The sequence below is a fragment of the Entelurus aequoreus genome, linkage group LG25 (assembly GCF_033978785.1).
Source record: "Entelurus aequoreus isolate RoL-2023_Sb linkage group LG25, RoL_Eaeq_v1.1, whole genome shotgun sequence".
NCBI classification, from domain to species: Eukaryota; Metazoa; Chordata; class Actinopteri; order Syngnathiformes; family Syngnathidae; genus Entelurus; species Entelurus aequoreus.
In genome coordinates, this window is record NC_084755.1 from 40,621,299 (window position 1) to 40,648,798 (window position 27,500).

At 39.6% G+C, this 27,500-nt stretch overlaps 1 protein-coding gene across 6 annotated transcripts in view; it reads left to right on the forward strand.

Annotated features, from left to right (window-relative positions):
* Positions 1-27,500, forward strand: part of LOC133642429 (nucleosome-remodeling factor subunit BPTF-like) — a 95,053-nt gene that overhangs the window by 59,549 nt on the left and 8,004 nt on the right. For all 6 annotated transcript variants that reach the window (XM_062036602.1, XM_062036605.1, XM_062036600.1 and 3 more), the window contains 6 exons: positions 4,929-6,133; positions 6,196-6,269; positions 10,227-10,452; positions 14,823-15,304; positions 22,009-22,185; positions 22,255-22,447. In XM_062036602.1, the coding sequence (XP_061892586.1) occupies positions 4,929-6,133; positions 6,196-6,269; positions 10,227-10,452; positions 14,823-15,304; positions 22,009-22,185; positions 22,255-22,447 (2,357 nt within the window). The remainder of the gene's footprint in view (positions 1-4,928; positions 6,134-6,195; positions 6,270-10,226; positions 10,453-14,822; positions 15,305-22,008; positions 22,186-22,254; positions 22,448-27,500) is intronic.

Genomic DNA, 27,500 nt, shown 5'->3' on the forward strand with positions numbered 1-27,500 from the left:
TTGATACACACTTAAATAAATTGCCAGAAATAGCCAATTTGCTCAATTTACCTTTAACTCTGTTATTATTAATAATTAATGATATTTACACTTAATTGAACGGTTTAAAAGAGGAGAAAACACGGGAAAAAAATGACAATTAAATTTTGAAACATAGTTTATCTTCAATTTCGACTCTTTAAAATTCTAAATTCAACCGAAAAAAAAGAAGAGAAAAACTAGCAAATTCGAATCTTTTTGAAAAAATAAAAAAAATAATTTATGGAACATCATTAGTAATTTTTCCTGATTAAGATTAATTTTAGAATTTTGATGACATGTTTTAAATAGGTTAAAATCCAAGCTGCACTTTGTTAGAATATGTAACAAATTGGACCAAGCTATATTTCTAACAAAGACAAATCATTATTTCTTCTAGATTTTCCAGAACAAAAATTTTAAAAGAAATTCAAAATACTTTGAAATAAGATTTAAATTTGATTCTACAGATTTTCTAGATTTTCCACAATAATTTTTTTGAATTTTAATCATAATAAATTTGAAGAAATATTTCACAAATATTCTTCGTCGAGAATTAAATTAAAATGAATGTATTATTCTTTACAATAAAAAATTTTTTTTACTTGAACATTGATTTAAATTGTCAGTAAAGAAGAGGAAGGAATTTAAAAGGTAAAAATGTATATGTGTTTAAAAATCCTAAAATCATTTTTAAGGTTGTATTTTTTCTCTAAAATTGTTTTTCTGAAAGTTATAAGAAGCAAAGTAAAACAAATAAATGAATTTATTTAAACAAGTGAAGACCAAGTCTTTAAAATATTTTCTTGGATTTTCAAATTCTATTTGAGTTTTGTCTCTCTTAGAATTAAAAATGTCGGGCAAAGCGAGACCAGCTTGCTAGTAAATAAATACAATTTTAAAAATAGAGGCAGCTCACTGGTAAGTGCTGCTATTTGAGCTATTTTTAGAACAGGCCAGCGGGCTACTCATCTGGTCCTTACGGGCTACCTGGTGCCCGCGGGCACCGCGTTGGTGACCCCTGTTCTATATGTTATAGTTATTTGAATGACTCTTACCATAATATGTTACGTTAACATAGCAGTTGGTTATTTATGCCTCATATAACGTACACTTATTCAGCCTGTTGTTCACTATTCTTTAGACATTTTAAATTGCCTTTCAAATGTCTATTCTTGCTGTTGGCTTTTATCAAATACATTTCCACAAAAAATGCGACTTATACTCCAGTGCGACTTATATATGTTTTTTTCCTTCTTTATTATGCATTTTCGGCCGGTGCGACTTATACTCCGAAAAACACGGTAGTTAATGGATAGCCCAGAGTCACAAGCATACAAACCAAAGAAATACATCCAAATATAATGGAAACAAACAAAAACACACCAAAAAAACAAGTGCAAAACTTCATGAAGTACAAACACACACCTCACGGGATGATACAAAACCAGACAAAAAAGAAGTCAAATAATAAATATAAAGCAAAATGTAAAGACTTACGGCTGTCCATATGATCTTATTGTTCTGTCTTTATATATTCTACACTCTCTGGACAATCACGCAGGTTTTCATCACCATTTCAATTTGGGCTTTTCACGATCATAAAAATATTATAGTCGTGCGACGTTAGTTAATTAGTCTGCTGACGTATGCAGTAACATATTGTGTCATTTATACACCTATTATTTTGTACACATTATGAGGGACAAACTGTAAAAATGGATTATTAATCTACTTGTTCATTTACTGTTAATATCTGCTTATTTTCTGTTTGAACATGTTCTATCTACACTTCTGTTCAAATGTAATAATCACTTATTCTTCTCTTCTTTGATACTTGACATTAGTTTTGGATGATACCACACATTTAGGTATTGATCCGATACCAAGTAGTTACAGGATCATACATTGGTCATACTCAAAGTCCTCATGTGTCCAGGGACGTATTTACTGACTTTATAAACATAATATACATTTTTTTTTAAAAGGAAAAAAGATTTTGACGATAAAAAATATAGATGTAATTAGGGCTGCAACAACTAGTCGATTAAATCGATTAAAATCGATTATAAAAATAGTCGGCGATTAATTGAGTCATTGATTCGTTGGATTTATGCTATGCGCATGCGCAGAGGCAATTTTTATATATATATATTTTTTAATTATTATTATTATTATTTTTTTTTTTGTATAAACCTTTATTTATCAACTGCAACATGTACAAACAGCTGAGAAACAATAATCTAAATAAGTATGGTGCCAGTATGCTGGTTTTTTTCTTTCAATAAAATACTGGAAAGGATAGAAATGTAGTTTGTCTCTTTTATCCGATTATTCATCGAAGTAATAATCGACAGATTAATCGATGATCAAATTAATCGTTAGTTGCAGCCCTAGATGTAATCATAGTAGTATGGACTAGATATGCTCTTGTACTTGGTATCATTACAGTGGATGTCAGGTGTAGATCCACCCATGGCATTTGTTTACATTGTGACAGGGGTGAGCTATTGTATCCTCCTACGGTGTGTAGTGAAGCATGTTTAGCTATTCCTCGTCCTCCAGTGATAATGTTACATGTAAGAAACGTACTTTATTTGTCGCCATGGAGACCAGGATTAGTGATTTAGAAGTAGCTAAAACACTGTGGATGGACGTTAGCCGCTAACTAGCTAGCCATGTGTTAAAGCAGCTCTTCCTGAGGGTGTTTCAGTGTTATAACTTCACCTTTATCTTGACTTTTTACACCAAAATGCGTCCATTCTCCCTTTTCTGTCTACACACTGTGTCTGCTTGTAAGTACTCTGTGTGTGTGCGCTGCCCAACATGCTCCTCTGCTCGTAAACCCGTCATGACGTGACTGCACGTCGTCATGCCCGTTAAAAAAAATAAATAAATAAATACATTTGAAATTGATACTTTTCAAACAGAGTATAGTACCGTTTTTGATTCATTAGTACTGCGATACTATACTAGTACCGGTGTACCGTACAACCTTACACTATATACATCCATTCATACATTATATTACTGTATTTTCTGCACTATAAGGCGCACCGGATTATAAGGCGCACCTTCAATGAATGGCCTATTTTAAAACTTTGTTCATATACAAACCCCGTTTCCATATGAGTTGGGAAATTGTGTTAGATGTAAATATAAACGGAATACGATGATTTGCAAATCCTTTTCAACCCATATTTAATTGAATGCACTACAAAGACAACATATTTGATGTTCAAACTCATAAACTTTTTTTTTTTTTTTTGCAAATAATAATTAACTTAGAATTTCGTGGCTGCAACACGTGCCAAATTATTTTTGTTGCGAGTAGTAACTTAACTTGTTGTTTATTCTTACAAAGTAATGAGTTAGCCAGTACTATGTCAAAGTGATTTTCCTTCAATTTGTTCATTAATGTTAGGTTTGCCTAATCAATAATCAACGTAACGTAAATTCCAAAACCGTCGAGCTCAGAACAGCAGCACACTTCCCCCCTTCACAATAAGAGCACCGTGTGCAACATCCAATCTGACTGCGCTAACAAAGGTTCCCAAAAATGTACCTTACACAAGTGTAATGTAATTAAAGCACTTATTGATACGTTAACACAATTATTATGCTCTGACTTCAAATACTGCTCAGAATTGTCCAAAGATGTATTGCACCATATATATTGCATATATGTATCTGTTTATATTTTATTTCTGATTATTATTATTATTATTAATGTATTATTATTTCCTTATTTTTTTTTTTTTTTTCTTTCTTTTTCTGTTTATTTAATCAATGTTTTTGTAGATATTTGTTTTTTTGTTTTTTGTTTTTTGGGGCGGGGGCTGGTATGGATGGGATACAAACAAAAATATTTTGACATTTAGGGCAGACAGTAGATATATGATTTATGTGAATATGATGTAATGGATAGGAATGTCTGATGCTGCATGTCAATAAAAATTAAAAAAAAGAAAAAAAAAAAAAAGAAGATGTATTGCACCAATAAATGTGAAGATTTTTGCATTTGATCAAATTTGATATATGGTAGTAAAATTAGTGTAAAGGTGTAAAGAACGGAATTGAAAACAAAATGCAAACAGAAAAACTGAAGTGTATTATTTTTCGGTATTGTTATTATTTAATATTGTTATCATTATTATTATTTTACTTGTTCTTCTTTATACATTAGTAAATTATATCCGTTGTTCTTATAAATAATATTTAAAGTTGAGTTCTGGTTGTACAATAAATACTCATGTTTGAAAATGAATGAATACCGTACTTTCCGGGCTGTAGAGCGCACCGCTATTTAAGCCGCACCCACCAAAATTTAGAAGAAATAATTAGGTGTACATATATTCACCGCACCGGACCATAGATACGTTTTGTAAATATTTATTTACATGCCTTAATTGTTTCCAAACGGTATGGCAGTAAAACGGCTGATCAAACAAAACGTCAGTCATGGTCATGGACCCACTAGCTGCGCAAGCTAGTTCTCCAATCAGCTAAACACACTCAATAACTCCACGGTGACGTTTTGGTGAATTTATGAAAGTGAAACAATACAAAAAGAATGTGATAGTAAGTGAATAATGCTAACACACACTCATAAACGTGTTAGCATATGAGCTGACGATGCTAGCTTCATTACATTGCGATAGCACTTTCAGATATGCATGAAAACACTCCCACAGACATCACACATGAGGCGGTTTAATAAGTAAGTCATTGTTGTAGTTATATTGTAAAACTTCCAAACGTTCCTTGGAGTGATGAGTGAAGAATCCTTTTGAGCAGAAACGCTATGGACAAATATTGGACGAAACGGGATTATGCCGGAATGTTCCAGTCCTAACTCTGAATACAGTTACTAATATTCATACACTTCCTTGTTTCTGTCACCTTTTCAGCGCTGATTGAGCAAAGGACGCTCCATTCGGTTCCACAAGCCACAGTCCCAAATCCACCTGCCCTGGACACAGTCCCCGCCTCCCCCCCCGCATCGGGTTTCACGCGTTCACCCGTTTCCTCGCTGCCTCAAGCGTCTCTTGCCTTGCCGTCTCAACAGCACCCGGCTGTGGTGTCCGTGCAACAGGTGTCGCAAATACCGGTCTCTGCGGTGCAGCTCCACATGAAGGCGCTACCCGTCTCCTCCGTGGTCACCACGGTCAGACACACGGCGCCGCAAGCACTTCATCAACTGCAGTCTCAACCCCAAAACCAGATCTGTGCACAGATTCAGGTCCAACGCATGCAGTCTCAGCCGCATCTCCAGACCCAAGCACAAATCCATCCCCAGATACGAGTTCAGTTTCAAACACAACCTCCACAACAACCCCATCAGCTTCCTCCAATTCAACCCCAGGTGCAGTTCCCCTCCCAAAACCAGACCCAGGTTCAGGTTCAACACCAGGCAAGGGTCCAGCCTCAGTACCAATCGCAGGTACAAGGTGTACTTCAAACCCAGGTGCAGACCCAACCGCATGCGCTGCCTCAGGTTCAGAGTCCGGCTGTAACCCAGTTTCAAAGCCAACTCCACCCCCAGGTTCAGGTCCAATTCCAGCAACAGAATCCGATTCTGCCTCACGCGTCGCAGCATCCTCAAGTCCAGACTCATTCCGCAATCAAGAGTCCTGTACAAACCCAGGCTCAGTTCAAAGTTCAGTCACCGACCCAGGTTCAGGTACAGACTCAACCCCAAGTGCAAGCTCAGGTCCAGGTCCAGTTCCAGTCTCCAAACCGAGGTCACGTTCAGGCCCAGCCTTCCATCAGACATCAGCTCATCACGGTTCCAGGACTTCAACAACCGGTCCAACTGTTGTCAGCGCTACCGCCTCACGTCGCCGCCCAGATCCAGGCCCAGATCCAGGCCCAGGCGCAGCAGCAAGGCGGCGCGGTTCCCCAGCAGATCAAACTGCAACTACCCATCCAGATCAAGCAGACGGGGAGTCCAATTCAAACCCACCAGATCCAGAACATGGTGACCATACAGGCTCCGACCAGCGTGCAGGACCAGCTCCAGAGGATCCAGCAGCAACCTTCCCCACCAAAGAAGAAGAAACAGCAGGAGATGAGACGGGAGCAGAAAGATCTGGGAGATGTTCTTCACAAACAAGTGAGACCTTGCAACACTTCCAGCTCAGGAAGAAGGTACTGACATGTTTGTTGTGCTGGCAGGTGGGAGCCAAGTCAGGTGTGACCTCGGACCTGCTGAAGCACAGGAAGACTGCTGAGCGGGAGGAGAACCAGAGGTTTGGACTTCAGCTTTCTTGTCACAGTTGGATAAGAGTGACGGAGCACTAAATAGTTCCACTGAGGGGCCACACACTAACAAAGCAAACCATTTTGGTCATTTTCACCTTCACATCCACTACCATATTTAGGAGCAGAAAATGACATTTTGGTAGACGTTTCGTGTGAATGTTGAAGAGCCAAAGCCAAACTAAAATGCTAGCAAGTAACAAAACAAATCAGCAAAATGAGCTTAAAAAAACTAGCATGCTAACAATAGCATGCTCACTGTTAGCATTAGTGAAATAACAAAATATATGATACTAAGGTGTATACCTGCTTAATAAGCTTAAAACAAGCTAGCATGCTAACAGTACTATGCTAACAATATCATGCTTACAGTTAGCATTAGTGAAATAACAAAATATATGATACTGAGATGTATACCTGTTGAATTAGCTTTTAAAAATAAGCTAGCATGGTAACAATAGCATGTTTACAGTTAACATTCGTGAAATAACAAAATATATGATACTGAGGTGTATATCTGTTAATTAGCTTAAAAAAACTAGCATGCTAACAATAGCATGTTTACAGTTAGCATTAGTGAAATAACAAAATATATGACACTAAGATGTATACCTGTTAATTTAGCTTTAAAAAAAAAGCTAGCGTGCTAACTATAGCATGCTTACTGTTAGCATTAGTGAAATAACAAAATATATGATACTAAGGTGTATACCTGCTTAATTAGCTTTAAAAAACGCTAGCATGCTAACAGTACTATGCTAACAATAGCATGTTTACAGTTAGCATTAGTGAAATAACAAAATATAAGATACTGAGATGTATACCTGTTAAATTAGCTTTAAAAAATAAGCTAGCATGGTAACAATAGCATGTTTACAGTTAACATTCGTGAAATAACAAAATATATGATACTGAGGTGTATATCTGTTAATTAGCTTAAAAAAACTAGCATGCTAACAATAGCATGTTTACAGTTAGCATTCGTGAAATAACAAAATATATGATACTGAGGTGTATACCTGTTGAATTAGCTTTAAAAAAAATGCTAGCGTGCTAACTATAGCATGCTTACTATTAGCATTAGTGAAATAACAAAATATATGATACTGAGATGTATACCTGTTGAATTAGCTTTTTTTAAAAAGCTAGCATGCTAACAATAGCATGTTTACAGTTAACATTCGTGAAATAACAAAATATATGCTACTGAGGTGTATATCTGCCAATTAGCTTAAAAAAAACTAGCATGCTAACAATAGCATGTTTACAGTTAGCATTGGTGAAATAACATAATATATGATACTGAGGTGTATACCTGTTAAATTAGCTTTAAAAAAGCTAGCATGCTAACTATAGCATGTTTACAGTTAGCATTCGTGAAATAACAAAATATATGATACTGAGGTGTATACCTGTTAAATTAGCTTTAAAAAAAATGCTAGCGTACTAACTATAGCATGCTTACTATTAGCATTAGTGAAATAACAAAATATATGATACTGAGATGTATACCTGTTGATTTAGCTTTTTTTAAAAAGCTAGCATGCTAACAATAGCATGTTTACAGTTAACATTCGTGAAATAACAAAATATATGCTACTGAGGTGTATATCTGCCAATTAGCTTGAAAAAAAACTAGCATGCTAACAATAGCATGTTTACAGTTAGCATTGGTGAAATAACAAAATATATGATACTGAGGTGTATACCTGTTAAATTAGCTTTTAAAAAAAAGCTAGCGTGCTAACTATAGCATGCTTACTGTTAGCATTAGTGAAATAACAAAATATATGATACTGAGATGTATACCTGTTGAATTAGCTTTTTTTAAAAGCTAGCATGCTAACAATAGCATGTTTACAGTTAACATTTGTGAAATAACAAAATATATGCTACTGAGGTGTATATCTGCCAATTAGCTTGAAAAAAAACTAGCATGCTAACAATAGCATGTTTACAGTTAGCATTGGTGAAATAACAAAATATATGATACTGAGGTGTATACCTGTTAAATTAGCTTTAAAAAAGCTAGCATGCTAACTATAGCATGTTTACAGTTAGCATTCGTGAAATAACAAAATATATGATACTGAGGTGTATACGTGCTAATTAGCTTTAAAAATAATTAAAACTAGTGTTTTAATGCTAACCTGCTAACGTTAGCATGCATCAAGTAAAATATGCATAGTGTATTTTCCGGACGATAGAGCGCACTGGTAAGCCACACCCACTACATTTTAGAAGAAATAAAACATTTTCCGTAAATGATCTGTAAGCCGCAGATATATACGTTGTGAAATTAGTTATTTACACAGAAATATTTTGTAAATGTTTATTGTTTCCAAATAACAGGACAGTAAAACGGATGATCAAACAAAACAGAAGTCATGGTCATGGACCCACCAGCTGCGCAAGCTAGCTCTCCAATCAGTTAATCAGACTCAATAACTCCAAGGTGACGTTTTGGTGAATTTACGAAACTGAAACAATACAAAAAGAATGTCATTGTAAGTTAATTATGCTAACACACACACTAATAAAAGAGTTAGCATATTCGCTAATGGCGCTAGCTTCATTACATTATGATAGCAGGGACAAATATGCATGAAAACACTCCTACAGACATCACACATGGGACGTTAGTAAGTAAGAATAGTTTTAGTTATATTGTAAAACTTACAAACATTGTTTGGAGTGATGAATGAAGAATCCATATGAGTAAAAAAACACTTTGGATGACTAGAAGACGGCACAGCACTTGTACATCCGGTTTAAAGTACTGCACTTGAGTAAGAAAATGTGTTCAAAAGATGGCGCAATAGCACAAACAATAACACACATATTCAGTGTTCAATGAAAACTATTTGCAATATGGCCTTTAGCGAAGAAAAATCTGTAAATTAGCCACACCGTTTTATTAGCTGCAGGGTTCAAAGTGTAGTTAAAACATAGCATCTTATAGTCCGTAATTTATGGTAACTACAAAATTAGCTAAATAAATGTTAGCATGCTAACAGGTATCATTTGTCAAGTAACAAAATATTTGACGCCAAGGTTTATGGCTTCCAAAAAGCTAGCGTGCTAATATCAGAATGCTAACGATTGTGAAGTGAATTGAATTATATTTATATAGCGCTTTTTCTCTAGTGACTCAAAGCGCTTTACATAGTGAAACCCAATATCTAAGTTACATTTAAACCGTAAAGTGTCTTGCCCAAGGACACAACGGCTGTGACTAAGGTGGCTGAAGCAGGTATCGAACCTGCAACCCTCAAGTTGCTGGCACGGCCGCTCTACCAACCGAGCTATACCGCCCCATTGTGCCAAAGGCCATTAAAGAATTAGCTGCTTTGGTCACCCCATGTCAGGTTCAAACACAGAACTATCTATTAAACAGGACTAGAAGCAAGGAATCAAACAGAGACAGGATTCAATTTAGCTCCTGAGGAGAGCGCGTGGAACTGCACCCTCGTGCAGTGTCGCCTGACGCTCTGAGGAAAAAGTTCCCGCGCCTCCCCATTTATTTGGGCATTCCCCGATTACATAGCTGAAGCTGCTTCTGGTCACATTATGCAGCAGTCCAGCACTGGTTCATAAACCGTTCAAACAAAATGTGCTTGGAGCGGTGTCAGGTTTGCCCCTTCCCTGCTCGTCCGCCGTATCTTCTTGGAGACTTCGGGTCCTGATACGGCCCCTCCCGTGGCTGTCCAGATCTGAAAAACAGACACTTCTACGGCGAGGCGCATTCCACGGCACACAGTGGAGATTTACAAGCTGTCCGCCTTTTGCTTGATAAGAAGGAGGACAGCTTTGTGAGCACAAGTGGATAGTAACCAGGGCCAGCTGAACTGCAAGCAAACAAGTTGTGTGATAACTTGTGTACAATTATTCTCACACCCCATATGTAGAGGAAACCCAATTGTACTAAAACATGGCTCCTGTCCCAGGATGATTGTGTGCAACCAGGTGATGAGGTACATCCTGGACAAGATGGAGAAGGACGAGCGGCAGGCGGCCAAGAAGAGGAAGAAGGAGGAGGTGGTGGAGCAGAAACGCTCCAAGCAGAATGCCAGCCGGCTGACGGCGCTGCTGTACAAGCACAAAGAACACCTGAAGGCTGAGATCCTGAAGAAGAGGGCCCTGCTGGACAAGGACCTCCAGATGCAAGTCCAGGTTAGCATGCCTTCCTCAAAATGTGGACCCAAGTATCACACCTACAAGAACCTTTATGGTCTATGTACAAAGATATCACATCTATATCAAGTATCACACCTATAAGAACCTTTATGGTCTATGTACAATGATATCACATCTATATCAAGTATCACACCTACAAGAACCTTTATGGTCTATGTACAAAGATATCACATCTATATCAAGTATCACACCTATAAGAACCTTTATGGTCTATGTACAATGATATCACATCTATATCAAGTATCACACCTACAAGAACCTTTATGGTCTATGTACAAAGATATCACATCTATATCAAGTATCACACCTACAAGAACCTTTATGGTCTATGTACAAAGATATCACATCTATATCAAGTATCACACCTACAAGAACCTTTATGGTCTATGTACAAAGATATCACATCTATATTAAGTATCACACCTATAAGAACCTTTATGGTCTATGTACAATGATATCACATCTATATCAAGTATCACACCTACAAGAACCTTTATGGTCTATATACAATGATATCACATCTATATCAAGTATCACACCTACAAGAACCTCTATGGTCTATATACAATGATATCACATCTATATCAAGTATCACACCTACAAGAACCTCTATGGTCTATATACAATGATATCACATCTATATCAAGTATCACACCTACAAGAACCTTTATGGTCTATATACAATGATATCACATCTATATCAATTATCACACCTACAAGAACCTCTATGGTCTATATACAATGATATCACATCTATATCAAGTATCACACCTACAAGAACCTCTATGGCACATATGTCAGAGTCAAGGCCCGCGGGCCATATCCGGCCCGCGAGAAGGTTTTTTACGGCCCTTGGGATGATCTTGATTTATTATTAGAACCGGCCCGCAGACCGCAGATCTTTTTTTTTTTTTTTTTTTTTTTTTTAGACCGCAGATCTTTTACACGCACCAAGCGGATGCCGGTCCAAGGTTCCGAAAGGGGGCGAGCGGCCCGCCGGGACGCGCCTGCCGGCCGAAGGGCTGCAGCCCGGCCGTCAGTCGCGGAGCCCGCCGTGCCACGCGCGCCAAGGGGGCGGGCCGAAACCCGGCCCCGAGGCCCTGAGACTTCTGCTTTGTTTCCCCAAACCGCGCGTCACCGCCGGGCCCGCACCACCGTCGGGCTGCAGCCCGAGCGTCGGTGGCGGAACCCGTCATGTGCCGCGCGCGCCAAGCGGAGCGGGGGGGTCAAGCGGGCCGAAACCCGCAGGCCACCCCCTCACCACAAGGCCCTGAGACTTCTGCGTTTGACCCCTACGCGCAGCCCGTCGGGACGCGCCCGCCGTCAAGCCACGAGGGCCAGCCGTCGGGTCGCGGAGCCCGCCGTGCCACGCGCGCCAAGGGGCGGGCCGAAACCAGCGGGGGGTTTCGGGCACCCAACTCGCCTCCCTCCCACGGAGGGAGGAGGGGGGTTTAATGTGAACATTACTGTGCAATCACATATTTAGAGTTTTTACTCAATTCAAGTTTAAAAGTTAAAGTTTAATATTTGTTTTCACTGCATGTTACTTCTCCTTAAACAAAGTGTTGTTTTTGATTTATAGATTTTTGCACTTTATTTTATTGTATTTCAATTTAATTATATTTTAAAAATATTTCAGTTGAGTGGATGATAGAAAATTGCTATTATTGTTTTTTTCTTTGAAGTAAATTTAGCCCACTTTTGCTAAAATAGAAAATATAGGCTACTGATGGTGCCTTGAATACCGGTTTCTTTCATTTAATGTTCATGTTATGGGGATTTTTATATAAAGGAAATTTGTCTTTTGTGTCTGTTGAAAATTAAAGATTACTGACAGAGCCATAAGAAAATATTGCTTTATTTATCTGATCATATTGGAATATATTTGTTAGGTTTTCAGTAGGTTCAATTAGGTTCACTAGACTATATGCGTCATTTAAAAATTTTTCAATGAACATTCGAACAGTCCGGCCCTCGGCTTGTAGCTAAATTTTTTATTTGGCCCTCCGTCCATTTGACTTTGACACCCCTGCTCTATGGTCTATATACAATGATATCACATCTATATCAAGTATCACACCTACAAGAACCTCTATGGTCTATATACAATGATATCACATCTATATCAAGTATCACACCTACAAGAACCTCTATGGTCTATATACAATGATATCACATCTATATCAAGTATCACACCTACAAGAACCTCTATGGTCTATATACAATGATATCACATCTATATCAAGTATCACACCTACAAGAACCTCTATGGTCTATATACAATTATATCACATCTATATCAAGTATCACACCTACAAGAACCTCTATGGTCTATATACAATGATATCACATCTATATCAAGTATCACACCTACAAGAACATTTATGGTGTATAAACAATGATATCACATCTATATCTAGTATCACACCTACAAGAACATTTATGGTGTATAAACAATGATATCACATCTATATCAAGTATCACACCTACAAGAACCTTTATGGCCCAACACCATCCATTGTGGACTGCTGGCCGGACTTTAATTGGTGCATTCAGGGGTAGTTGGGTTTCCGTACATTATCTCGTGTGTCGTACGACCAAACTTTCCTGCCATTGTGCTCAAACAAAGAGTCTGCGTGCTTGTTTGGCGTACGACGGAAAGAAAGACAAGGCATTCGATTGTAGCACAATGGAAGCCAATAAGAGCAGTTAAAAGTCTGTTTTTCCAGAATGTCACTGAACGCACCACAGAAAGTCAAGCCAAACAATCATGGCTACCTATTACAAACCCCAAAACTAGTCACGTTGTGTAAATGGTAAATAAAAAGAGAATACAACAAATCCTTTTCAACTTATATTCAATTGAATAGACTGCAAAGACAAGATATTTCATGTTCACACTGAGAAACTTACTTTTTTTTTGCAAATAATCATGAACTTAGAATTGAATGGCAGCAACACATTGCAAAAAAGGCATTTTTACCAGTGTGTTACATGGCCTTTCCTTTGAACAACACTCAGTAAAGGTTTGGGAAGTGAGGAGACACATTTTTGAAGTGGAATTCTTTCCCATTCTTGCTTGATGTACAGCTTAAGTTGTTCAACAGTCTCCCTTCTCATATTTTAGCTGCCACACATTTTCAATGTCTGGACTACAGGCAGGCCAGTCTAGTACCCGCACTCTTTTACTATGAAGCCACGCTGTTGTAACACCTGGCTTGGCATTGTCTTGCTGAAATAAGCAGGGGCGTCCATGATAACGTTGCTTGGATGGCAACATATGTTGCTCCAAAAGCTGTATGTACCTCTCAGCATTAATGGTGCCTTCACAGATGTGTAAGTTACCCATGTCTTGGCCACTAATACACCCCCATACCATCACACATGCTGCCTTTTACACTTTCACCCTAGAACAATCCGGATGGTTCTTTTCCTCTGTGGTCCGGAGGACTTGATGTTCACAGTTTCCCAGAAAAATTTGAAATGTGGACTCGTCAGACCACAGAACACTTTTCCACTTTGCATCAGTCCATCTTAGAGGAGCTCGGGCCCATCGAAGCATTTCTGGGTGTTGTTGATAAATGGCTTTGGCTTTGCATAGTAGAGTTTTAACTTGCATTTACAGATGTAGCGACCAACTGTAGTTACTGACAGTGGTTTTCTGAAGTCTTCCTGAGCCCATGTGGTGATATCCTTTACACACTGATGTGGCTTTTTGATGCAGTAGCGCCTGAGGGATCCAAGGTGTGTAATATCATGGCTTACGTGCAGTGATTTCTCCAGATTCTCTGAACCTTTTGATGATATTACAGAGTGTAGATGGTGAAATCCCTAAATTCCTTGCAATAGCTGCTTGAGAAATGTTGTTCTTCAACAATTTGCTCAGGCATTTGTTGACAAAGTGGTGACCCTCGCCCCGTCCTTGTTTGTGAACGACTGAGCATTTCATGGAAGCTGCTTTTATACCCAATCATGGCACCCACCTGTTCCCACTTAGCCTGTTCACCTGTGGGATGTTCCAAATAAGTCTTTGATGAGCATTCCTCAACTTTGTCACTCTTTTTTGCCACTTGTGCCAGCTTTTTTGAAACATGTTGCCGGCATCAAATTCCAAATGAGCTAATATTTGCAAAAAAATAAGAAAGTTTCTCAGTGTGAACATTAAATATCTGGTCTTTGCAGTCTATTCAATTGAATATAAGTTGAAAAGGATTCTCTTTTTATTGACCATTTACACAACGTGACAACTTCACTAGTTTGGGGTTTGTATATTTGGATATAGGCTTTAGGCCATATGGCCATCCCTGGTGTGATGTACATCATGGCATATTTCCCTGTGCACTCAGGAGGAACTGAAGCGGGACATTGCCAGGCTCCAGAAGGAGAAGGAGAAAGCCCGGGCCGCCATCACCCAGGCAGCGGCGGCCACCGTCAAGTCGGCCTCTCATTCCTCACATTGCTCCCACGCAGCCGCGCCCCCGTCCTCATCCCACAAACGCAAGCGGGAAGACGAGCGAGACCGAGACAAAAACCGGGACAGGGAGCGACATCATGACAAGAAGCGGGACAAGGACAAGGACAAAGACAAGGACAAGGACCGGTACAAAGACCGGGAAAAGGAGCGCGACCGGGAGAAGGAGAGGGTGAGATTCCAAGAGCCACCTCGACACCGGGACAGGGAGAAGGACAAGGACAAGGACAAGGACAAGGACAGGGATCCCTTCTCAGTGAAACACAAGAAGAAGAAGAAGCTCTCCTCTACCTCAAAGGACCACAAGAAGGACACCAAGTTGTACTGTATCTGTAAAACTCCCTATGACGAGTCCAAGTAAGTACAACCTGTCCTTAGCTGGTCTTGCTTTGACTTGAGTCATGCCAACACCAACTGTCTTTGTATACATACATACATACACACACACACATATACACGTATGTATGTGTGTATGTACAGTGGTGGTCAAAAGTGTACATACACGTGTAAAGAACATGATGTCATGGCTGTCTTGACTTTACAATCATTTCTACAACTCTTATTTTGTTGTGATGTAGTGATTGGAGCACATACTTGTTGTGATGTAGTGATTGGAGCACATACTTGTTGTGATGTAGTGATTGGAGCACATACTTGTTGTGATGTAGTGATTGGAGCACATACATGTTGTGATGTAGTGATTGGAGCACATACTTGTTGGGATGTAGTGATTGGAGCACATACTTGTTGTGATGTAGTGATTGGAGCACATACTTGTTGTGATGTAGTGATTGGAGCACATACTTGTTGTGATGTAGTGATTGGAGCACATACATGTTGTGATGTAGTGATTGGAGCACATACTTGTTGTGATGTAGTGATTGGAGCACATACTTGTTGTGATGTAGTGATTGGAGCACATACTTGTTGTGATGTAGTGATTGGAGCACATACTTGTTGTGATGTAGTGATTGGAGCACATACTTGTTGTGATGTAGTGATTGGAGCACATACTTGTTGTGATGTAGTGATTGGAGCACATACTTGTTGTGATGTAGTGATTGGAGCACATACTTGTTGTGATGTAGTGATTGGAGCACATACTTGTTGTGATGTAGTGATTGGAGCACATACTTGTTGTGATGTAGTGATTGGAGCACATACTTGTTGTGATGTAGTGATTGGAGCACATACTTGTTGTGATGTAGTGATTGGAGCACATACTTGTTGTGATGTAGTGATTGGAGCACATACTTGTTGTGATGTAGTGATTGGAGCACATACTTGTTGTGATGTAGTGATTGGAGCACATACTTTTTTGTGATGTAGTGATTGGAGCACATACTTGTTGGGATGTAGTGATTGGAGCACATACTTGTTGTGATGTAGTGATTGGAGCACATACTTGTTGTGATGTAGTGATTGGAGCACATACTTGTTGTGATGTAGTGATTGGAGCACATACTTGTTGTGATGTAGTGATTGGAGCACATACTTGTTGTGATGTAGTGATTGGAGCACATACTTGTTGTGATGTAGTGATTGGAGCACATACTTGTTGTGATGTAGTGATTGGAGCACATACTTGTTGTGATGTAGTGATTGGAGCACATACTTGTTGTGATGTAGTGATTGGAGCACATACTTGTTGTGATGTAGTGATTGGAGCACATACTTGTTGTGATGTAGTGATTGGAGCACATACTTGTTGTGATGTAGTGATTGGAGCACATACTTTTTTGTGATGTAGTGATTGGAGCACATACTTGTTGTGATGTAGTGATTGGAGCACATACTTGTTGTGATGTAGTGATTGGAGCACATACTTGTTGCTCACAAAAAACATTCATGAAGTTTACTTCTTTTATGAATTTATTATGGGTCTACTAGTCAAAAGTATACATACAGCAATGTTAATATTTGCTTCCTTGGCAAGTTGACCTGCAATAAGGCACTTTTGGTAGCCATCCACAAGCTTCTGCTTGACCACTTGACCACAAAATTGCTGCAGTTCAGCTAAATGTGTTGCTTTTCTGACGCGGACTTGTTTCTTCAGCATTGTCCACACCTTTAAGTCAGGACTTTGGGAAGGCCATTCTAAAACCTTCATTCTAGCCTGATTTAGCCATTCCTTTACCACTTTTGAGGTGTGTTTGGGGTCATTGTCCTGTTGGAACACTCCAACTGCGCCCAAGACCCAACCTCCGGGCTGAGGATTTTAGCTTGTCATGAAGAATTTGGAGGTACCGTATTTTTTGGACTATAAGTCGCAGTTTTTTTCATAGTTTAGGAGCGACTTATGTGTGAAATTATTAACACATTACCGTAAAATAAACCAGGGGTCGGCAACCTTTACCACTCGAAGAGCCATTTTAACCCATTTTGACCACCAAACACCCCCCCTCCCCTGCGTCGCTTGGGGGCCCGGGGGTGTATAATGTAGCCCGGAAGAGTTAGGGCTGCATGGGATTCTGGGTATTTGTTCTGTTGCGTTTATGTTGTGTTACGGTGCGGATGTTTTCCCGAAATGTGTTTGTCATTCTTGTTTGGTGTGGGTTCACAGTGTGGCGCCAATTAGTAAGAGTGTTAAAGTTGTTTATACGGCCACCCTCAGTGTGACCTGTATGGTTGTTGACCAAGTATGCTTCGCAGTCACTTACGTGTGCAAGCAGAGGCCGCATGCAACATGTGACCGGGCCGGCACGCAGATAGTATGGTGAAAAAGTGGACCCGACGACAGGTTGTAGAGGACGCTAATAAAGGCAGTGCCATCACGGCACGCCCTCAATGTTGTTGTCCGGGGGAAAATCGGAGAATATTTGCCCCGGGAGAGGCACTGAAATTCGGAAGTCCCCTGGAAAAATCGGGAGGGTCGGCAAGTATGCAGCTGAGCCGCATCAGAGTGGTCAAAGAGCCACATGCGGCTCCGGAGCCGCGGGTTGCCGACCCCTGGACTAGACGTATAAGATTTCATGGGATTTAGCGATTAGGAGTGACAGATTGTTTGGTAAACGTATAGCATGTTCTATATGTTATAGTTATTTGAATGACTCTTACCATAATATGTTACGTTAACATAGCAGTTGGTTATTTATGCCTCATATAACGTACACTTATTCAGCCTGTTGTTCACTATTCTTTAGACATTTTAAATTGCCTTTCAAATGTCTATTCTTGCTGTTGGCTTTTATCAAATACATTTCCACAAAAAATGCGACTTATATATGTTTTTTTTCCTTCTTTATTATGCGTTTTCGGCCGGCGCGATTTATACTCCGAAAAACATGGTAATCCTCCTTTTTCATTGTCCCATTTAAAGCAGCAGTTCGATTGGCAGCAAAACAGGCCCAGAGCATAATACTACCACCACCATGCTTGACGGTAGGAATCAGAATAGTTTTTTTATTGCCATTGTTTGAGAACGGGTTCACAAACTAGGAATTTTTCTTGGTGCAATCGTGCGACATAAAACACATATAACACATATTTGGTAATAAAAAGAGCTGTAACTGAGCTATCAGATAGACTTAGAAGGAATTCAAGGAGCTGCTGTTAGGAGTTATTGTTCATTTGCCTGATGGCCTAGGGGAAAAAACTGTTGAGGTGGCGGGAGGTGTGGGTCTGGATGGAGCGTAGTCTCCTGCCTGAGGGGAGAGGGGAGAATAGTGTGTGTCCAGGGTGAGAAGAGTCAGCTGTGATCCGACCCACACGCCTCCTGGTCCTGGAGGAGAACAAGTCCTGGAGGGATGGGAGCTTGCAGCCAATCACCTTCTCAGCAGCACGTACCATGCGCTGCAGTCTATGTGTGGTGTTCCTGGGATTAAAGGCCTCACCTTTTCTCCTCCAAACATATTGCTGGGTATTGTGAAATGAAGTGAATTATATTTATATAGCGCTTTTCTCTAGTGACTCAAAGCGCTTTTACATAGTGAAACCCAATATCTAAGTTACATTTATACCAGTGTGGGTGACACTGGGAGCAGGTGGGTAAAGTGCCTTGCCCAAGGACACAACGGCAGGGACTAGGATGGCGGAAGCGGGAATCGAACCTGGAACCCTCAAGTTGCTGGCACGGCCACTCTACCAACCGAGCTATACCGCCTCTACCAACCGAGCTATACCGTTTTGTGGCCAAACAGCTCCATTTTTGTTTCATCTGACCACAGAACTTCCCTCCAGAAGGTCTTATCTTTGTCCATGTGATGTCAGATGAAACACAAATGGAGCTGTTTGGCCACAATACCCAGCAATATGTTTGGAGGAGAAAAGGTGAGACCTTTTAATCCCAGGAACACTATGTCTACCGTCAAGCATGGTGGTGGTAGTATTATTTTCTGGGCAAGTCCATGTCAGGAAAGCAACACATTTAGCTGAACTGCAGCAATTTAGTGGTCAAGCAGAAGCTTGTGGATGGCTACCAAAAGTGCCTTATTGCAGGTAAACTTGCCAAGGGACATGTAAGCAAATATTAACATTGCTGTATGTATACTTTTGACTAGTAGACCCATAATAAATTCATAAAAGAAGCAAACTTCATGAATGTTTTTTGTGAGCAACAAGTATGTGCTCCAATCACTACATCACAAACAAATAAGAGTTGTAGAAATGATTGGAAAGTCAAGACAGCCATGACATGATGTTCTTTACACGTGTATGTACACTTTTGATTGCGACTGTAAATGAGTATATATGTGACCTGTGCTGGCAAAATGAGTCACAATGAGGAAAGTTTAAAAACTGAGTTATTATTTACACATTCTCCATCTAAAGACCTTCAAAATGATATATGGTTTGTTGGAATCGGACAGAAAATATCCGCGTTACATCCGATTGAAGTCGACCAAGTTTGAGGGTCCGTTTTGAGAAAAACCAGCTTAAAGTTTACTGTTCCGGAACAGAATGTTCCAAAACAAAACTCCATAGCAACCATACCTTAAAAGTCCTTGTAGCAACACCAAAATTGGTACAATTAAAGTCAAATCCCATGTCTAAAGGAAAAATATATATTCAACTCTATTGAAAACGTTTATGTACAAAAATGTCAACACTGTTATGTCACAGTTTTTTTGTTCACTGGTCAGTTTGTCAGCTGGTCAGCTGTCTGTAATATTCCTGACCAGCAGCACTAAGAAGATTCGCCGATTGCAGTGAATTTAGCGCACTTGCAACCGCCTGTGTACCCTCTCCACCTTCTAAATCCATTACGGAATGTAAAACAGTCTAACTTATCCACAAAAATAATAATTAAATGTTCGAAAATCACCTTTTTTCACCAAATATTCCGCTCGAATTACTGTGTTGTTTTTCATCAGGGCGCTGCCATGATACCACAATGCACCGCGCGGGGTGATTCAACCAATGAGGGTACGCCTCACAGCGACCGCTTAGCAACAAGCCAGATTTGTTCACGTCGGGACAGGTTTAAAAACTCCAATTCTATTGGTTCAGAATGGCGTCATCGGGAATTCCATGCTCATTTTTAGAAAGTAGGTCAACTTGGCATCACAATGATAGCAAATATGGCTAGGGGGATTCCCCCTTATTGCCGCCAGTGAGCGTTGAAAACACTGGATTTTCTCAAGGAATTTTAACACAAAGGACTAATTTCTGAAGACATACCTCGTACAAAACCTTCAAATAAAGGTGATTTAAGTTGTTTTCTTGCTATTTCGATGATTGGGATCGCTTGATTGTGGCTTTATGGACTCATTTTTGTGAAAATCTCAATTTCAACCAAGATACATTTTTTTCACTTATTTGCCTGTAGCTCAAAATTAGCCTGTGGACATTCCGACTCATTTTGTCAGCACGGTTCACATATATATATATATATATATATATATATATATATATATATATGTATGTATGTATTTATATATATATATATATATATACACAGTACATATGCATATATACCAGGGGTCACCAACCTTTTTGAAAGCAAGAGCTACTTCTTGGGTAGTGATTAATGCGAAGGGCTACCAGTTTGATACACACTTCAATAAATTGCCAGAAATAGCCAATTTGCTCAATTTACCTTTAACTCTATGTTATTATTAATAATTAATGATATTTACACTTAATTGAACGGTTTAAAAGAGTAGAAAACACGAAAAAAATGACAATTAAATTTTGAAACATAGTTTATCTTCAATTTCGACTCTTTAACATTCAAAATTCAACTGAAAAAACTAGCTAATTCGAATCTTTTTGAAAAAATAAAAAAAATAATTTATGGAATATCATTAGTAATTTTTCCTGATTAAGATTAATTTTAGAATTTTGATGACATGTTTTAAATAGGTTAAAATCCAATCTACACTTTGTTAGAATATATAACAAATTGGACCAAGCTATATTTCTAACAAAGACAAATCATTATTTCTTCTAGATTTTGCAGAACAAAAATTTTAAAAGAAATTCAAAAGACTTTGAAATAAGATTTAAATTTGATTCTACAGATTTTCTAGATTTTCCAGAATACATTTTTGGAATTTTAATCATAATAAGTTTGAAGAAATATTTCACAAATATTCTTCGTCGAAAAAAACAGAAGCTAAAATGAAGAATTAAATTAAAATGTATTTATTATTCTTTACAATAAAAAATTTTTTTTTACTTGAACATTGATTTAAATTGTCAGGAAAGAAGAGGAAGGAATTTAAAAGGTAAAAAGGTATATGTGTTTAAAAATTCTAAAATCATTTTTAAGGTTGTATTTTTTCTCTAAAATTGTCTTTCTGAAAGTTATAAGAAGCAAAGTAAAACAATTAATGAATTTATTTAAACAAGTGAAGACCAAGTCTTTAAAATATTTTCTTTGATTTTCAAATTCTATTTGAGTTTTGTCTCTCTTAGAATTAAAAATGTCGGGCAAAGCGAGACCAGCTTGCTAGTAAATAAATACAATTTAAAAAATAGAGGCAGCTCACTGGTAAGTGCTGCTATTTGAGCTATTTTTTAGAACAGGCCAGCGGGCTACTCATCTGGTCCTTACGGGCTACCTGGTGCCCGCGGGCACCGCGTTGGTGACCCCTGATATATACTGTCTTTGGCCGCAGGTTTTACATCGGATGTGACCTGTGCTCCAACTGGTTCCACGGTGCGTGTGTGGGCATCACGGAGAAGGAGGCCAAGAAGCTGGAGGACTTTGTGTGCAACGACTGCAAGCGAGGCCAGGAGGGCGGCAGCAAGGAGGAGCTCTACTGCATCTGCCGGACGCCATACGACGAGTCACAGTACGCCTCCTCGCACATTCTCGCCTCATTAGCGTTGAAATGCTAACCCCAGGTTGATTCCCCCTTCAGGTTTTACATCGGCTGCGATCGCTGCCAGAACTGGTACCACGGACGTTGCGTGGGCATCCTGCAGAGCGAAGCCACTCACATCGACGTGTACGTGTGCCCGCAGTGCCAGTCCACGGAGGACGCCATGACCGTCCTCACGCCGCTGACCGACAAAGACTATGAGGGCTTGAAGAGGATATTACGCTCTTTGCAGGTAGGGAACTAAACTGTGCTAATTAGTGATGGGTTGATGAGGCGTCATGAAGCGTTTCGACACATTGCAAAACTGTATTGATACTGTGTCGATACTGTGTCACTAAATACTGACATCTGCTGGACATTAAAAATCCCTACAGGCAACCTATGGACCGACTCAACTGACACTGATTTTATGACCTAGTATATTGTTGCGTTTGACCAGATGTTCCTCCAAGTGGGATGTAAAACGCTGGTCAGTCCCAAGTTCCTTAATGACATATAAACTGACTCAAAGGTACCACCCAGCACAGAATAGTTATTTTGTAATTTTATTGTCAAATATTTGAGAATAGAGACCAGCCTCGAACAACACATACAAATGCGCAGCCCAAGTTGATCTGGCATTCCACAGGCCAAAGCAACTCTTTTCACACAAAGAAAGCCCCCATCCCCCCCCCCCCCCTCCTCTCAACACTGATAAGAAGAGAGACTTGGGGGTTGTGTTCACATTCCTGATGGTTTACGACCCTGCCTAAACAGGCAATCTGAAGACAAAGAGAAACTACATGAGAGAGAGAAAAATTAAGGAAAAATATGAGCTGATTCAAACATGATTATGAGTAAAGAAATAGCTCTTAAACATATGCATTATCCACAATATACAATAATATAAACCAAGTCATTGTATTTCATTTAGGATTATTTCATATCTTCGTTTAAATAAAAATATTATTTTATCTTTTTTAGATACAGTCAATAAATAATGTGAACATGTATCATAACATGGAAAACTAAGAGAACGTGTTGTGAATGAGGATGCTTGTGGACTGGGATTTTTTTTAAAAAATTTTTTACACATTTTTGTTAAAAAAAAACAGTTTTTCCAACATATTCAATTTTAGATGATTTCTCTTAGTTATTATTTCTCCGGCTGTAGAAAAGAGCCGCTCACAGGCAATGTTCCCTCTAATTGTTCATGTGTGTGAGCAAACACAAAAATGCAACATCACACGTGGCAATACCAGCAGCACGCCTGTCTCAAACCAATCTTTTATAATAACACTCAAATGACAGGAGTCATTTTCATGAGATTATTTAGTAATAATAGTGATTTGGCCCACTTGTAATGAAAATAAAAGAAATCTTGTTTTTCATAAGCTATGGCTTAGTATTGTACAATATGTCTGGGTGGGGGTCCTGCTTTGGAAATCATTTGTACCCCTTTCAGAGATCACATTTAGTTCCCCTTAAACATCCTCATGTTGCACAATGAAATGTAAGCATAAGATGTGTGGATAGTGTGCATTCCTTAATTAATATCAATAAATTAACATTAATAATAAATGACAGTAGAATAAGCACACGTATGACTGAGGAGTCATAGTGTAACTTTGTGTGGTGTTTGAGTTGTCCGACTTTTTGTGTGGCCATAAACGCACCAGTGGTTTAGTGGTATGCGTGTTGGTGACAGATGACAAGTTGCTTTTGGCCTGGTTTGTACGGCAGAAAATGACTAGTTTTTCGAGATAGAAGTTTTTTACTCATGTTTTTGGTGTGGTTATGTTCGAATATAAACAGTTTTGCTTAATAAAGTGATCGATATAATTCCTGTCCTCGAAGCATCTCGATAGACGTTACAATAATTGAACGGTGTTGACGAACACCGTCAGGGCCGCTTGTTGTCACTGTCACTCAGAGTTGCATTGCAAAATTACACAGAATAATTTTGTTTATTTTGTTTTGAATTCAGATGGGATTGATTTGGTGCGCGGCGTATATTTGCTGCGCGCAGAAGACGCTTGAGCAGTGTGCAATTGCGCAGGCGCGCACCTTAGAGGGAACGTTGCTCACAGGGCACAGAGGAGGCGTCCGTGCGACACAGTTCGCGTATCGGTCACGTGACTTTCTAAAAGCGGTACGCGCACCGACACAGGGTATTGCTCTATGAGCTCGACGCATGCGCCGATGCATGGGTGTTGCCGGACCCATCACTAGTGCTAATACTTTGGTAATCAGGAGCACTTATTAAGCAGTGTTAGACCTTCAAAGTTGATTGTGATGCAGTGTCTTGCCACACCACCACAAAGTAGGCTTGTCCCCATACCGATATGTTGGTACTGGTACCCAATTGTATTTACATACTTTTCGGTACTTTTATAAATAAAGGGGACCACAAAAAATTGTCTTTATTTGAACAAAAAAAATGTTGTGTACATGAAACATATGTTTATTATTGTCATTTAGTCCTTAAATAAAATAGACAACTTGTCTTTTAGTAGTAAGTAAACAAACAAAGACTCCTAATTAGTCTGCAGTAACATATTGTGTCATTTATACACCTATTATTTTGTACACATTATGAGGGACAAACTGTAAAAAATGGATTATTAATCTACTTGTTCATTTCCTGTTAATATCTGCTTATTTACTGTTTGAACATGTTCTATCTACACTTCTGTTCAAATGTAATAATCACTTATTCTTCTCTTCTTTGATACTTGACATTAGTTTTGGATGATACCACACATTTAGGTATCGATCCGATACCAAGTATTTACAGGATCATACATTGGTCATATTACGTAAAATAAGCCTCCACTTTTCCAAGAAATGCGGTAGCTTGATGCTAACATACGTTAGCTTTGCTGGTGGCATGCTACTGATTAGCATTAGCGATTTCGACACGTCCAAATGTGTAAATGGATACTACAAGTGAGATGCAGGTCACAATCAAACAGCTGGGGTGTGATAAGTACAATACTTGCAGTATGAACACTTTTTAGGGCACAGCAAAAAACCCACCTATGAACTTTACACTACTGCCATGGAACTGGACTTGCAACTGTAAATGTCATACTTGCAAATGATAATAAAAGAAGATATGACAACAGGACAGCAGTTGTCATAAAAGGCTCTTTTTTAAATGTCGCAATAAAAATGAGATTTATATCAACATTGTATTAACACACAAGAGTAGCAAACAATGTACTATTGAGGACCGCCATCACATCCCAGGTAGGCATGTCCAAGGTGGCCTAAAGTCTATATTGTGATACACATTTTATAGACAATAATTCTAGTTTTACATTAGGCATGTCCAAGATGGCCTGAAGTATATATTGTGATACACATTTTATAGACAATAATTCTAGTTTGTCTAAGTACACTGGGATGGTGTGTGTCTCAGTACACTGGGATGGTGTGTGTCTCAGTACACTGAGATGGTGCGTGTCTCAGTACACTGAGATGGTGTGTGTCTCAGTACACTGGGATGGTGTGTGTCTCAGTACACTGGGATGGTGTGTGTCTCAGTACACTGAGATGGTGCGTGTCTCAGTACACTGAGATGGTGCGTGTCTATGTACACTGAGATGGTGCGTGTCTCAGGACACTGTGATGGTGTGTGTCTCAGTACACTGTGATGGTACATGTCTAAGTACACTGTGATGGTGTGTGTCTAAGTACACTGTGATGGTGCGTGTCTAAGTACACTGTGATGGTGCGTGTCTCAGTACACTGTGATGGTGCGTGTCTCAGTACACTGAGATGGTGTGTGTCTCAGTACACTGTGATGGTGCGTGTCTCAGTACACTGAGATGGTGTGTGTCTCAGTACACTGTGATGGTACATGTCTAAGTACACTGTGATGGTGTGTGTCTAAGTACACTGTGATGGTGTGTGTCTCAGTACACTGTGATGGTGTGTGTCTAAGTACACTGTGATGGTGTGTGTCTAAGTACACTGTGATGGTGTGTGTCTAAGTACACTGAGATGGTGTGTGTCTAAGTACACTGTGATGGTGTGTGTCTCAGTACACTGAGATGGTGTGTGTCTCAGTACACTGTGATGGTGCGTGTCTCAGGACACTGTGATGGTGCGTGTCTAAGTACGCTGAGATGGTGCGTGTCTCAGGACACTGTGATGGTGCGTGTCTCAGTACACTGAGATGGTGTGTGTCTCAGTACACTGTGATGGTACATGTCTAAGTACACTGTGATGGTGTGTGTCTAAGTACACTGTGATGGTGCGTGTCTCAGTACACTGTGATGGTGTGTGTCTAAGTACACTGAGATGGTGCGTGTCTCAGTACACTGAGATGGTGCGTGTCTATGTACACTGAGATGGTGCGTGTCTCAGGACACTGTGATGGTGCGTGTCTCAGTACACTGAGATGGTACATGTCTCAGTACACTGTGATGGTACATGTCTAAGTACACTGTGATGGTGTGTGTCTAAGTACACTGTGATGGTGTGTGTCTCAGTACACTGGGATGGTGTGTGTCTCAGTACACTGAGATGGTGCGTGTCTCAGTACACTGAGATGGTGCGTGTCTATGTACACTGAGATGGTGCGTGTCTCAGGACACTGTGATGGTGTGTGTCTCAGTACACTGTGATGGTACATGTCTAAGTACACTGTGATGGTGTGTGTCTAAGTACACTGTGATGGTGCGTGTCTAAGTACACTGTGATGGTGCGTGTCTCAGTACACTGTGATGGTGCGTGTCTCAGTACACTGAGATGGTGTGTGTCTCAGTACACTGTGATGGTACATGTCTAAGTACACTGTGATGGTGTGTGTCTAAGTACACTGTGATGGTGCGTGTCTCAGTACACTGTGATGGTGTGTGTCTAAGTACACTGTGATGGTGTGTGTCTAAGTACACTGTGATGGTGTGTGTCTAAGTACACTGAGATGGTGTGTGTCTAAGTACACTGTGATGGTGTGTGTCTCAGTACACTGAGATGGTGTGTGTCTCAGTACACTGTGATGGTGCGTGTCTCAGGACACTGTGATGGTGCGTGTCTAAGTACGCTGAGATGGTGCGTGTCTCAGGACACTGTGATGGTGCGTGTCTCAGGACACTGTGATGGTGTGTGTCTAAGTACACTGTGATGGTGCGTGTCTAAGTACATGTTTTCCCTTTACCAAAATTCCTGTTTTTCCGGTAATTTCCCCCCCATTGACAATGAACAGACAATATACAAACCTCTCTATATGCCACGTTTCTCAACCGATTTGAACCGTTCCAACATCCACACACTCCACTCGGCCTGGACATTCAAGC